A 15749-nucleotide genomic window follows, 5' to 3' on the forward strand; every position below is an offset into this window, starting at 1 on the left:
TTTTCAATAGTGTGGAGGTAATATGTTTACAGGAGACTATAATTCACCAAAGTCATCCCAAGGAGAGTTTCACTAGATTACACTTAAATTTTTCCACAGACGAAAGCATACCATATTAGAGGCTATCTAGCAGAATGCCAGTTTCATCTCCACCACAAACTAACTCTGTTATTGGTCTCACAGCCTGGGGCAAGCCCTGTGGCTATGGAGGAGAGGGAGGTGGCCTGAAGGAGTAAGATAAAAAGGAAAGTAGGCAAGGAGGGGCTGGAGAGAATGGGTGGAAAAATGGAGAAGATAGACAGGGCCAGTGCCTGGCTACACTGCATGCATCCCTGGGGGTCACTAGTGTCCAGCAAGTCGCTGAGCTGCTCCCTGGCCTCCAGCATCGTCCGGCCCTCCTCTCACAGACCCTCAGCATCTGAGAACTAGTGGAACTAAAGCCAAGTTCCTGGGTCCAAATGGGTTCATGAACGAGTAATGAAGGCCCAAGTGCCATAGGCCAAACCCCCAAAAGCTCAGTGGGAAGCAGACCTGTAAGACCGGGCTGCAGAGATCGGCCTGCAGTTATCATCAATTCAGGCTAAGCAGAAGCTCAACTGACAGTTCTATATTTAGTAAAGAAGGAAAATAACAATTACTTAAAAAACAAACTCTCCTACAATTTTGAGACTGCCGAAGAAAATAAGGTCCTTGGAGGAAAAAGGTGACGATTCACTAGGTTTTCTAGAACTGCTTCTACTTAAAAAAAAAAAAATACTTGGAAAAATGAAACCTTAAAAATAAAGGAATGGATTGCTATTAACAGAATTTTAGGTGATGTGGTCAAAGGATGGGCCTGAGGGCACAGGCAACCCCAAACTCCACCAGGGCCCACTCTGCCTCTCTGAGGAGGGTGGTGTGGTATCAGCAGGGTGAGTCCCACCCACGCTTCTTGCTCCTTCCAGCGCATGGAAGATGGCCACCACCAGCTGCCCACTCTGAAGCTGGTTTGTCATCATGACATGGTGTTGGCCAACAATATATGGCTGAGGATGAGAGGTGATGTTTCTAGACAAATGGGATGCAGGCCATCACAGATGTGATGTTTTCTGTGCCACAGAAACAGACAATGCTTAGGTGGGGAGGCTCCTCAGGCAGGGCATGGAGGGTGCGCTGGTGGATGTCCCACGAACAGCATGAGACAATGAGATATATGTACACTTTTCTGACTTTAAAGCTCCTGAATTTTGGAGGTGCCTGTTAACTGCAATAGCCAGCCTATCCTGACTGATATAGAAAAAAACCAACCCATTTGCATAAAACAGAAAATTCTAACTTTCAATATTCGAGAGTCTTCCCACTCCTAAGCTGAGTACATATCGAAAATGTATATAGTTCAAAATTTCAAAGCTATTTTTTGATTTTTAGTCGAAACTAAAAAATTGTTTGGGAGAAAAAAAAATAGGTAAAAACAGGCAATTTAGGGCCTAAGAGGTCTCACAGAGGAGAATAAGGAGCTGTTACTTGGAGTAGCAACTCTGAGGCCCGTTGCCCCTCTCACACCCACGTTCTCATTCATCCTTCCAGGCAAAAGGGAGGCCTTCTGTCCCTCCACCAGGGCCTGAGGTCCCCTCACTTTGTCAAGACACTGAGCTCCCATGGGGGTTTCCTTCCTACTGGAACCCACCCATTAACATGCCAAAATAATCTGGTTTCTCCCACATGATTAAGACACTCCATTGACTTCATACATTCCTTTTGCCCCATGCAATTAAACTTCTCAAAAGACTGGGTCTCCATTCCCCTCTCCCCATATCTTTTTCCTGATCCTGAACTTACTGCCACAAAAGCAATAGAAGGCTCCATTTGTAAAATGTTTTATTAAAATTTGATGTTTTTTGGATTAATGTGTCTTAAAACAGATGTGCAAGTTATTCTGCAGGAAGAAAAGGACAAATCTGAAAACTAATCTGGAGAAGGAGGAAGAGAATGGGGAGAGTGGGAATAAACCACAGCTATCAAAAGAGATGCTCAGTTAATCTCTCGGGGGTCATATTTTTCTTAAAAATTTTTGAATGTTTTAAAATGTAAGCTTTTTAGATTATAGCATTAATACGAGATTGTTGTTACTAGGGAAATAATTCAATACAATAATGTATGAAAACAAAGTTAATCCCCAATCCCTCAATTACACTCACCTATAAGAAACCAGTATTATGAACACCATGTACAATCTCCTTTCTCTTTCAATACACCTTATTCAGCCAACCATCCGCCCCCACTGCTCTTGTCAAGATCACCGATGAATCCACCGTCAGATTCAAGACCTCTTCTTCCTTATTTGTCCAACCAAACACACTGTCGTATGCCACTCCCTCCTTTTAATATCCTTTCTTTGACTTCCTGGTCCATCTGGTCTGTGGTTTGTTGGTTTTCCTCACACCTTACTGGATGCTTCCTCTCAGGCTTCTTTAGCAGTTCTTTGTCCTCCTATGAAACCCTAGATCTGGGGCTCCTCAGAGTTCAGTCTTGAGTCTTGTTCAGTCTTTACCTGCCCCGCCTTGTGATTCTGTCCATGCCCTGGATTTAACAACACTCATGCTGAACATGCCTGCACTTGCATCTCCACCTCAGATCTCTCCTTTGGCTCTAAGACTCAAGTATACACAACTCCATTTTTGACACGGCCACCTAGTTGACAATTTAACAGGCATCACAAACTTGACATGTCCAAAACATTTTTCCTCCCAAACCCACTGCCAGCTGCTCAGATTCGAACTCTCACTCATCCCTGATGTAGCCCTTTCCCTCTCCCCGCCACATGCAATCCCTTGGTGTGTCCTACCTTGATTCTACCTTCCAGCTGTATCCCGAACACACACTTTCCCACATCCACAGTCTCTACTTAATCCAGGCCACCTTATTGCTTATCTGGTCGACTGCTACAGATGTCTATCAGCTCTGTGTCCACACCTGTCCCTTCACTCTACTCTCCACACAATGAAAGATGGTCTTCATACACCAGAACTTTCTAATTAGCACCGTGCAGAATCCCACCACGCTTGGGATCCCTACTAAACCCGTAACATGGCTACAAGGCCCTGCCATCCTCCATGGCCAACCCCATGTCCCCCTCCCTCACCATGCCCCACACTTCGCTCAAGTCCTCTCTGAGGCCAAGTGCTTTGTTTTCAGGGCCTTTGCTCCCACATTCTGGCTCTTTCCCCCTCGTTTTCACATGGTCAGTTCCCACATAGCCTTTAAATGAAAACTCAAGGGAACTTTTATTGGCCACTGAATTCACACTGGGCCCTGTGTCATTCTTGGCAACAGTCCTTTATTTCATTCACAGCCCTTCCTCCAACTTTATGTTTCTGTTCACTTGTTTTTTCCTGTATATCTTATAAGGGCAAAGACGACATCTCTCTAGCTCACTGCTACATTCCCAGTTTTTAGCACAATGGTTGGCATGAAGCAAATTCTTATAGATATACATTTTGGATGAAGGAAGTGGTTTTTTCCCATCCCACCTCCACCTAACAATGCTGACAGGAATTTCTGAAGGCAGGAGAGGAGACCTGCTGACAGTTGTATTTAGACTTGAACGAGGTGTGACAGTCTAGATGTGTGAGCAGAGGCAGCTCCAGCAATGCTCCATGACACTCCTCTGTCTTTCCTGTCTCTGAGGGTTCTGAGCCATGGTTCAACGTCGTCACTTCCAACACGGTCAAATCTGGAGATTCTCAAACAACACGTAGGCCACGGTTTAATCATATTCTTCTCTAATCTCTTCCAAATATTTAAATTAGCTATATGCACATTAAACTCTGGAGTTGAACTAGATATATCCTATGCAAAACATGGAAAACTTCAGGGTTCAAATGTAGGCAGCACATATATAATGGTTTCTACTTGCACACTAAATGGTTTTCTCTGAGATTCAATTTCAGAATTACCTCATTACCTTAATTGGAATCAAAGAACACATTCTGTTTATGCATATTAAGAGTTATACCTACTCATACACACACACACACACACACACACACACACACACACACACACTCATTATACAAACAAAGGCAGCTGGAGGCAGGGCACAAGGCATCATCTATTACTAAATTCAGCAGAACCTACTAGATGATTTTAAATGCATACAAATTAATATGGGCTGCATTTATCAATACAGCCTGAGCAGATGATTCACATTTCTTTATTTTGAGACGTTAATCAAGGTAAATGATGAAGCTTTCTCTAGGGTCTTAATAAAACCACAACGTTTTATATAAACTTCTATATGAAGACCTAGAACTACCTACACTTCGGGGTATTCAACTGTTGAACTTTGACAGCCGAATTGGAGAAGATAGCACAGCTTCTAAGGAAGGCAGCACCGTGCTTAGGAGCACCGTGGAATTGCAGAACTGGGCTTAAGTGCCAGTTATGCCCTGTGTGACTTGGGGCAACTCGCCTAACTTCCCTACATAAGCTCTTCATCTAGAAAATGAAGACCATGACAGTAATGATTTCAAAGGGTGGTTTTTCTCTGAAGAAATGAAACAATGCATAGAATTCTATAGAACAATGGCCCAGAGTCTGGCATACTGTGTGCCCACACCCATGCTATATTTTCAGGTAACAGCTGAATATCCCCTTTTTCTACCTTTTGCTTTCGACGAAGTTCCCAAGGGCGAAAATAATAAGGGCTGCTTCTACAGGAGTTGAGACTTGGTTGAATACTGAAACATGTGTAGAAACTGGAGTAAAGAAAATGAGTGGTTCCAGGATGGAGCACGGAGGAAGGACAGCCAGGAAGAGGTGAGCTGAATATGGTGGTTAAGGGCTAGGGTGGGAGGCGAGCCTGGATGGCACGAAGTACTTGGGGTGGGGACTCGGGAGGTGGGACCTTTGCAAAGATGGATGAAGGAAGGCATCACGAGTTGGGCAGAGGAGCTCACACTCAACACAGACAATGACCAGGAACCTGTGTGTGTCCCTGCTTAGTACCTTCCTGGTGGCTTCTGCTTCATTATATTTTACCATCATGTTTATCCTTATTACAACATTTTGAATCTGCCTCTTACATTCAGTCAACCCTGGGAGTGTAGAGAGGAAGATCCAGGTTACTTTTCTAAACCTAGGTCAGGGTACACTTGATCGCAATCAAAAGATGATACTATGGTAATGGAAACATTTTCCTGTCTTCTTCACAGACCAATGAAGTAAGGCCAGTAATGGTTTTCCCTCCAGGGAGATAAAAGAATATTGGCAGTGCTGGGTCTATTTTTACTCACACCATTATCCATCGATCATCAGTGTAACTCCAGGCAGAGGGGAGAGAATAAACTGTGTAGCAGGTGGAGAGCCTACACTAAGCTCTTAGGGCCTTGTCTCACCTTTTGCCCCAAAAGACAGAGTAGAGCAGGAGGGCAAAGAACATTAGTCTAGGTGGCAACCTACAGAAGAGGTACCCTTGGGGTTTAGGAGTGATACTATTACAGAAAAGCAAGAAAAAGATTATCCCATCTCTCTCCTGCTGAGCCTTCTCAATGCAGAGAAAATCTAAACCATGGTCAGATCCCCGTTTCTAGACACTATCCTCATCCTATTAATTCTTTGTCTAATTTCACCTATTAAAAAGGCAAAAATACAGACACTGGAATGGAGCTCCTCTAAGAGAGAGCATTTAACAAGGGTGCCTGCTTTGGGCACAGAAGTTGCCTTCCACATTCACTGCACAGGAAGCAAAAGCCTTGAGCTAGAGCTTCCAAAATAAATCTGTGAATATTCTTCTGAGTTTGAGTTAGAAGCCACTAGGTGCCAGTACTGGCATTAATGCCAACCTGAGTAAGATCTTTAAGTCTAGGAGAGATAACATGAAAAAAGCCAAAAGAAAAACACTTAAGTTTTCTTTCAATTCCGAGCATACTTAAAATGAAATTTCGAGCTGCTGCATGGTGGCTAACATTTAACACTTGAATAGAGCTCCTCAGATTAAAGTATAAATGTATGTGTATATATATATGGTGTGTATGATATGTATATGATGTAAATAAATGGGTACGACAATGAGAATCTCCATTAACATGCAATAAGGAAACTAGAAGTGAACACTAACTAAATCGTAATACATATAAGTCATTAACAAATGGATTTATGGGCCCTTATTGTCTCCCCTTTCACACAGAGGGGATTTTTATTATTTAATAGGTTCCATAAGAGTCTACGAAGTAGTCGCCAGATACTTACATGATGTAGAAACATCCTTTTAGAAGTTAGGGATCTTAAGGATTTAGAGTCCTTTTAGTCTAATTTGTTTGTTTTAGAGGTGAAACAACAACAACAATAACAACAACCCAAAACTAAAAAACAACTGAGCTATAGAGAATGCAAATAACTTATCCTGATAACTATATGTGCAGTACTAGCACAGGTCTGGAGTTCTAAGTTTTTGTCTTGGCTCTGTCACTTAAAATATAACCAACTGAGTTTTAATTTCCTCACCTGTAAAATGAAGGTTCAATCAGATGTACCCTAATATATATTGACGAGAAGGCATACAACTTTATCCAGAGCCCAAAACCATGTTAGTAGAAAAATATACACCTAGCAAAAAGAGAGGCAGCTATGAAATTAGGGGCCTGACCACCTCCCAAAAGGCTGATGTGCACTGTGCTTCCATGCCAAAGAGCTGGCCTGTGTCCATGTCCTTTGCAGGTAAGTCGAGGAGGTTATCCCAGGCAAGAAGACTCTAGCATAGAATCAAACACCCGAGGAGCAATCTGGACACAAGCTTACGTAGCTTCCTCATCATCTTGATTTTAGTGCTCAAAATAGTCCCATATACTCTTGCATCACACTTTTGCTAATGTCAAAACAGCAAAACAAGAGTTCAATATCAGCAAAGCTTCCCAACCTGCGACGTTTATGCATTGCAAAAGCCATGACTCTAAGACCAATGCGAACAAAATTTAAACCTATAAATTCAGCATTATCTAAATAGTAAGAACTTTGTATATACTCCAGTGAGTATAGTTGTAGCCTATGGTACTGAGTTTAGAGCCTGATCTGACAGTTATGGTTTCTAATACAATATTTTTAAAGAACCATAAACCCAGATGGCCTTCTAGAAGTCAATCTACCCATTCAAATTAAATCCACATCTGTTCCGCTCTAACATCTCAGCAAAGCAAGCTAAGCAAACCCCCATGATGCTGAGTCACCACCAAATGCCCCAGGCAAGCTGGCCAATGGGGCTTCTCTTCCTGGCTGCCTCCCTGTGTGCTATAAGCCACCAGGCACGGGTGCAGCTGCTTTCCCAGTCCCGATCTCACTGCAGACACCATTCATAATTTAAACAGGGCCCGTTTCCTCACAGCAAAGTTCAGAGACACTCAGAGGAAGGTCAGCACCGGCTACCTTCCTTGCCACAGGGAAGTCTCACAGAAGGCTCAAGAAATTTCCCCAGGTCTATCATTAAGGGGATTGCTTGCTCAATTCTCAAGGCCACATTGTGATTTTTACTGAAAGTGGGTTACATATTCTCAGGCTGCTGCAAAATAATGTCCTTTTTTAAAACACGGGAGATTTATTTACAGTGATATGGAGACTGCAGCAACTACAGACTTGGGTCCCATAACTCATTTCTTTATTATAAGATAGCAAGAAAGCAAAGACTCGTCACCTTTTACAGTCACATTGTTGATATCTAAAGACACAAACGTGTATTCTCTGAATACGAATATTATGCCTTCTATCTAGAATGCCTGCATGACAAAAAGAATTCTGAAAGAGGGAAGGAATCTGTTTATGCAAGAGTATGTCACTGTGAAGCATATCAAAAGTAACACGAATACTTGGGCAATAAGTCGTCAACAACGGATTGAATTTAAAGCAGTTTTCTAATTATATGCAAGCATAGAGACTCCTCAAAAAGTTCTTTTTGAAAATGTCCCCCCATTCACTCACTGCTCACTAACATGCTGTGAAGATTTCTGACTGATACATACTGGTGAGAACATAGTGCTATAGAAAACACTCACTAGTTCAACAGTCAGCTCACCAAGGATGTGGGTGAGTCAGCATTTAAAAATTATACATGTCATGCACTCAGCACTAAAGTTCATGAGTATTGGAACACTAATATTCTGAGAACATGCTCTGTGAATGGCACAGCCTGTAAGCCAGAAATCACAAATTAGTTATCATTAAGGTTAGAAAAATCTAGACTTGATTAAAAAAAATTCCTGCTCCTATCCCAGGACATCTTGGTAAACACAAAGAATCATCTAATTTTAGCATTTCTGTTCAGCTACACAGCAAACCACCTTTGAGATGTTCTTGATTTTCATATGTATTATTGTAGATAAATCTCAGAAAGGTAAAGCTCCTACAAAGTAGAAGAGACCAAGAATCACGACAAAATCTATGTTAAATACTTATAATTCTATTTTCATACTATATTCATTTGTTTGCTTTTGCCCCATAAAATTGGATCTTCCTTTTAATTTATTGTCTTTTATAAAATGTGGAAACTGTTGTTAATGGGGTTTATTCACAGTACACTCAGTTCACTGTTCTTTTTCATGTCTATAAATTTTGACTTTCATTTTGGAAGAATAGACAATCTCTCAGCTGGCTGAACAAGAATGAGATACCAAGGAACCAAAAAGTGCATTTCTGCTACACTACATTCCTTTGTCATGCCACATTCAACCACAGTGTACACACTATTCCACCCACAGATGATAACTGCCAAAGGCAAACCCTATTGCGCAGGATACTGAGGGCATGATTCCTTTCTTCTTGGATTTACTGTGAAATTATGAAGTTACATTGCTACAAAAAAGCAGAGGCAGTCTGAATGAAGAGTGGTAGTGAAACTGTTCTAGAGCCTCAGTGGGAAAACGTCAGCTATGGAAGCATCCATCCCTTGGAGCCCTGCCCCACTTCCAGCTCTGCTGTGAAGACTTCCTTCCCCCTTGACCCCGGCTGGGATGGTCTCTAAACCGCAGTGCAGACTGAAGCCTGCACCTTTCCCTTGATCGTGTCTAGAATTTCTCTATGTTCAAACAGTACAACTTAGTGTTGAAATGTCACCTCATGAATATCTGTTGATGGACTAAATTTAACTAACATTTCTCTAGTACTTCACTTTTGTTTAAAATGAAACATATTATGATTATAAATACATATTTTTTCAGATAAATCACTTATAGATCTGTTTAATAAATATAATTTCTAATGTTCAGTATTTCAACTTTTTTTTAAAGACATAGGTACAGAGGTTCTCATCAAAATTATGTGGTCATGTCACTCACAATTAAAGAAGAAAAAACAGTCAATTGCAGATTTGGGACACTTATCTACAACTAAATTATTAAGTATCCAAGACCAAAAGAAAAATGAACAATTTTTCCAGAATCCGATTTTCAAAAACATATTTCTGATACAGATCAATTTCGTACCCATAGCTGCAATCAGGAACGGATAAAGGCTATACAGAAAGCAGCTCTGTTTTGCATCTGTCAGCAAAATATGACACCACATCCTTTAAAAATATGCTTCACGGTGGCACACTCTTGCATATCCCCTCCCCCACCACCCCTTTCAAGATGCTCTGGGTCCTGGGTGAATGCAGATCACACAAAGAACAGCCCTCTGCGGCTTGCTTATTTAGCCACGTGTTTCTTCGATCCTTCTCTTTCCCCTGGCTTGGTCTCTCTTGCCAGCTACAACACCAAGGAGAAGTGCATGGTCACGACCACCATTAATTGCACTGATCAACCACACAGAGAAATGTGTGCTGCAGTATTTGCTTCGAAACAACAATGGTGCCTCACAGACTGTAAGAAGGAATGACAAACACCCTGAGGATCTTCTTTTTAAATTACATACGGAATAAGTATAAATGCCAGGGTTACGTGGAATCAAAAGTGGCATTACTCTAAGTGAATATCTTTTTTCAAAATGCTGTGGTTTCTATTACACAACGTCAGGATGTTTTCCATTCATGCACAAATTCCTCTCTAGGGCCCACTTTTACAACAGTAGGTCATTGTCGGCAACACCACTGAAAGCCTAATCAAAACGTGAAAACATTTGTCATGTTCACATTTCATGTCCAAGCTTGCCGTGCACACTTGAATCTCAAGCACTGTAAATAGATGTTAAGTGATATAAGCCTATGGTGTTGTGACATCATAGTGCATTTCAAAGGCATTTTTACACAAGGAAAGAATTCTATTTTAATAGCTCAGTGCAATATGTATGATGTGTATAATCAATAGATATAAAATCTTCTACTGGCATTATATACAAAAGCTATACTGTGCCCACAGGCATATCTCCATTTCCTAAGACATGAAAATGAGGAACAGTGCACAAGAATCTATAAACTGATGTGTTCTCTCCGGTTACCATCTTTTTGAATATTTACTATGACCTCCCAGCCCCGCTACTGTAGTGCAACAGTACATATAAAAAGTTGTAAGTATTTGTGTAGCTCAATGTTAGGGAAGTTTTCATTGTGAAATGGACAGTCAGACACAGAGGAATTCAGGGAGTTTTCCAACAACACAGGCAACTGGCATCACCTAAGCACGTTTCCTCCCCAGTTTAATTTGGCAATTTCAGGCTGAGAGATTTCTATTCCACACAAGCATATCTCCAACTGTAAAGTTTTACCTTTTCATTTATAAATAAAAACAACACACATTAGGTAGTAACTAGTTTCTTTGTGTATCACCTATAAAAAAAACACCAGTATTATCAGAAAAGAAAAAAAAAAAAGAACGCTACTTGATAGGAGGAATAACTCCAACCATTCTCAGTGTGAAGTAAGTTACTTCCCTGATAGCTGTCATCATCACAGGTGACCCCGCCTCCCTCAAATGCCAAAGGTAATTTTTACACTTGGGCACTAATTGTTTGTGAGAAGATGAAAAAGCAAAAATAATGTTTTCTTTGTTTTTTTAATACAGATCTGAGGGTCTATGCAGTACAGATGCGGAGAAGACAGAGGTCTCTTTTGGGCAACTCTGCCCAATTTTAGGGCAGCTGAAGCTGCACCCTTGATGGCAGAAGAGGAGATGGTCACTGTGCCTGGGCCTCCTTGGCATTAGTGATGGGACAGGCAGTGGCACGCACGCACACATACACACACACAAAACCTGACGCACAGGCAAGGACTAGAAGCAGGCCTGGAGATGGCCAGATGTTACAGTAGGTAGGGACAAATGTTATAGCAGATAGGACACATGGAAAAAAGGAAAACAGCAAAGAATGACAATGACAGTCTAAATGTGATTTTAAAGTCTAATACAAGACTAAGGTGAATTAATGAACCATGTAAGTACCAGACTGGGGTTACTGGCCTTACAGGATCTCTCTCTAGGTAATGGCTCACCTTGAAAATGAAAGAAACAAGCCAAAATAGACATGGAACACTCAAAGTCTGTTATATTTATTGCTAATATTGACTGAAAAAATTGATTACATTCTATCTGTCATTAATATTTATCATCTCATGTAATCCTGCAGGAATCCTGCAAAATAGATACTATCTCTATTTTACAGCTTGGAACACTGTGGTAGAAAGGTTAAATGACTTGTGCAATGCCACCCAACACGGATATGCAGATTTCAGGCCTGATAGCTTCATGACAAAGGTTCTGTGCATCTACTCAACACATTCTGATTTCATAAATACTATTCATATAGACTTGGGATCAACAATCTTCTTAGAGAGCTAAATACTAAACATTTTAGGCTTTGTGGGCCATAGAGTCTCTGTTGCACCTACCCAGTTGAGGTGCTAAAGCAGCCACCGACAGTACAGAAATGAACGGGTGTGGGTATTCTCGGATAAAACCCGAGGTCAGTTTGCCAACTTTCTATACAGAACAGGGGTTGGCAAACTGCAGGACTGGGCCAGATCCAGCCCACTGTTTATAAACTAAGCTTTATATTTTTTATGATTGAGATCTAGTACATCACCAAGACTATTTCAGACAGTGAAGAGTAATTCACCAAGCTAAAATAATGCTCTGGTTTCACAGACACATTCTCAAGAGCATCCAGTGCTCTTTGTTCTAACCTTCCTTCACTAACAATGTTCTGATTCCTAAACTCCTAGTGTGTGGTCCCTGTGATCCAGCCCTCCAGGTGGGAGAGTCCTGATAAACACCTGGTGCTTGCTGGGTGACCTCTCATCGTGAAGGAACAGAGACATACTGCATCATTAATCAATAAATGATTCAGTTTCTGAGAGACTCAGTACCTTTGGGGAGCTGAAAAAATAAAAATGGAGATTCTTAACCTAAAAGGATGGTGACCAGAAACTGAGCTTGTGGTGCCATGACAATTAGTTAATTCATTCATTCTAATATTTTACAGCATGCCCACTCTCTGCTAGGCAGAAATATGTATGAACTTCAGAATGAAAAGATTACTCATAGCATTTGAGTAACTACTTTATGTAGAGCAAATCTATGTTGTTATTTATGACACCACAAGACTTGAGCTAGAACACAACCCACATTCAGGCAAACAGATTCACACACACAAACTGTGTTCCTTTGATAGCTACTGCGGTAAAGTTAAACATGGCAGACAAGGGACTCTGGCTTCTGGTCAAGAATTGCAGCTATGGGAGCGGAACCTATGAGCTCTGAGAGGGCAAGGACTGTGTCCCGCTTGATGCCCAGAAAAGCAGGAGCTCCGAAACTCTCTGTATTAATGTGGATCACCTCCATGAGTCCTGACGAGCTGCGTGTGAATGACGCGACCCGAAAGTCAAATTTTCTAACTCACATTATCAAGCTCAAATGCTCCTCCATACCTGGACTGTCTGGTAACCGGAAGCATCGATTCCTTTCACAGACACTTCTCGGAAGACTCTTGGCTCCAGCTCCTCTTTGGTAAGATCACAGTGATAAATGACGCCTAGAAGGAAGCGACGTCTTAGTTTAGTCCACGAGAATGCTAGATACAAGGGGGCTAAGGATCACAAAGGACAATCAGATGCCGTTAGTAACAAGAAAGGAGCATGGGGAATATGAAAAGAGGTAAAAAAACAACTAACTGTGCTAACTTAACAGGTCTCCTTCACACAGGTCACTTAGAAGTATAGGTAAAGAAAAAAAAAGTGGGAAACTTCAAGTAGGGCCATTTTATCTGAGAGCCATTTGAGACGGAAAACTCAAATGATTTGCCCTTTGCCAAGGTCAACAGCCAGATTTGATGGGAACTCTGGGGCTCCTGCTACCTGACACCCACTCATTCATGGACACACATGTGTGTCTCTGACCAAAGATGATCAGGTAGCCATTTTAGAATTGCTTTATAAATTCTGATTATTCCAGTAATTGTACACAAGTGGATGAATATGCACCAAGAATTCTAGCTTACTTAACCGATAATTAAAACTCCATTTCTTGAATTTAATGCTACTACATCTAACATTTAAGAACTTAATCAAAGAAACGACAAGTGAGAGGAGCCCTATTGTTTGAAAACAACAACACTGCCGTTGTTTATGAAACAGAATTAGTCATCCGGAGCGGGTGGTATGGAAACAGCCCTCCCACATAATACTTTAAATATACACTGTCAACTATATGAAAAATCGATTTTGTGATCTCAATACTTGCTGGAAAACCAGAAACCAAATGGTACTCCCACAGGACACATTCAAATGGATCGATCTTGTATTAAAATGACTGCTTGCTTTCTTCTCAGCTCCTCTGTGTATGTACTCCAGTAACAGTAGAGAAACAATACTCTGCTCCCCACTGGCAAAGAGCAGTATGTTTAGATGCCTTAATAGCATGACTGCTAATCCCTATGAATGTTATCTCAATTCTCATGCTCACAAATTATTTTAAGGTACTATAATAGGGTGTATGATTAACACTGACAGTGGGGACATGTAACTGAAGTATTGGCTTTCTTAGTTTAAATTATATTCGGATACTTGTTGAACTAAATTTTTGTCTGTAAAGTATTTCCCAACTATACTCAGCACACTGAATACACTTGCCTAGATGAATGCAATCTTGAGGGCAAAGGCTAGCTTCATATATATGTTAACAGCTTCTTGATCAGTACCTACTCCCACTTCCACAAAATACAAAAAATTCTGAATCCTTGAAGAAAAAAAACCCAAACAATCGAACAACTATAAAAAAAAGAAAATGCAGAATAAGCAAGTGCCATCTGAGCACCTGACTCACCCTGGCATCACTGCTACCTCTGGTATAGTGACTGACAAAAGACCTAGGAGCCAAGATCCCCAGCTCTGACAGTTAACTGGGTCATCAAAGTACTAGAATGTGAAAGCCAATGAATAGAAAACATATTCTAAATGCCTGTTTATCTAGAAGAAAAATGAGATATCAAATCCTCTAACAGCAGAATGAAATAAGTAGGCAACAGGGGCTGGCTACTCTTTAGGGTATATGGGTGGCAAATGCCTGATCTCTATTTTTCTCTCTTGTGCAGAAATGGCACCTTAGAGAAGGCTGGGTTAAACCCAGAGGTACCAGTGCTTAATATATTTGATCAATAACTTTCTATGTATAGACCCATCTAGGTTAGTCCAGGTTAGCCACTGCACATTCACATTGTAACATGAATTCTTGTAACATAATGATGATTTGTGTCCTGTCATATTTGGTCAGTAAGTATAAGGAAGGTGGAGTTTGGAGAAACCATCCTAGAATCATGAACCAGAGAGGACTGGTTAGATGATCTCTAGAAAATCGATTTCAAAGTTTAAGGGTGAAAGTGAGAACTGGATTATGGAAGTCCTTTAAGGCCAGAGGAGGTGTCTGGACTTGAGGAGACAGGTCTCCTGAAAAAACAGTGCTTTAATGAGGCTATGCTAGCAATAAGAAGGAGGCACAGATGATTAGCTGGGAAATTCTTGCTATAATTCACTATAATCCAAAATAAATGTAAGAAGATTAAAGAAATGGAAGTTAGGGGGAACGGGCAACTCTAGGAGAGACTACGAAAGAATCAGAGGGCTAGGAAAAATTAGATATATAAAGAGAAGGTAAAAGAATTTTGCCTACGTGACCCATGTAGATGCTGTTTTATTTGATTATAGGTTGGGTTTTAAGGTTTTTAAAAGAAAAATAAACAAAAAACCTAAAACTAAAACAAGTCTCTCAAAAAAATTTTGTGCACCTTGGGATTTACCCAAAAGGGTTGAAAACTTATATATTTCCTGACAAAAACCTGCACATGAATGTTTATAGCAGTCTTATTCATGATTGCTAAAACCTGGAAGCGACCAAGATGTCCTTAAAGAGTGAACATGCACATAAACTGTGCTGCATCCAGAAAATGGAGTATTACTCAGTGCTAAAAATAAATAAGCTATCAAGCATGAAAAGACATGAAGCGACCTTAAATGCATATTATTAAGGGAAAGAAGCCAATTTGAAAAGGCTATATACTGTTTGATTCCAACTATATGACATTCTGGAAAAGGCAAAACTATGAAGACAAAGATCATTGGTTGCCAGGTGTTGGGAGATGAGGGAGGGATGAAAAAGCAGAGCATAGAGGATTTTTAGGACAGTGAAAATATTCTGCAGGATTTCTGTAGGATACTACAATGATGGATACATGTCATTATACATTTGTCCAAAGCCACAGAATATACAAAACCAAGGGCTAACTCTAAGGTAAATTATGGGCTTTGGGTGATTATGATGTGTCAATGTAGGTTCATCAATTATAACAAATGTAACACTCTGGCG

General features: G+C 40.7%; 1 protein-coding gene across 1 annotated transcript in view; it reads right to left on the reverse strand.

Moving 5' to 3' along the window:
* Positions 1–15749, reverse strand: part of PREP (prolyl endopeptidase) — a 104018-nt gene that overhangs the window by 28432 nt on the left and 59837 nt on the right. The window contains exon 10 of the mRNA XM_039869552.1: positions 12821–12924. Coding sequence (XP_039725486.1) covers positions 12821–12924 — 104 coding nt within the window. The remainder of the gene's footprint in view (positions 1–12820; positions 12925–15749) is intronic.

This window comes from Pteropus medius, unplaced genomic scaffold, assembly GCF_902729225.1.
Source record: "Pteropus medius unplaced genomic scaffold, Ma_sr-lr_union100, whole genome shotgun sequence".
NCBI classification, from domain to species: Eukaryota; Metazoa; Chordata; class Mammalia; order Chiroptera; family Pteropodidae; genus Pteropus; species Pteropus medius.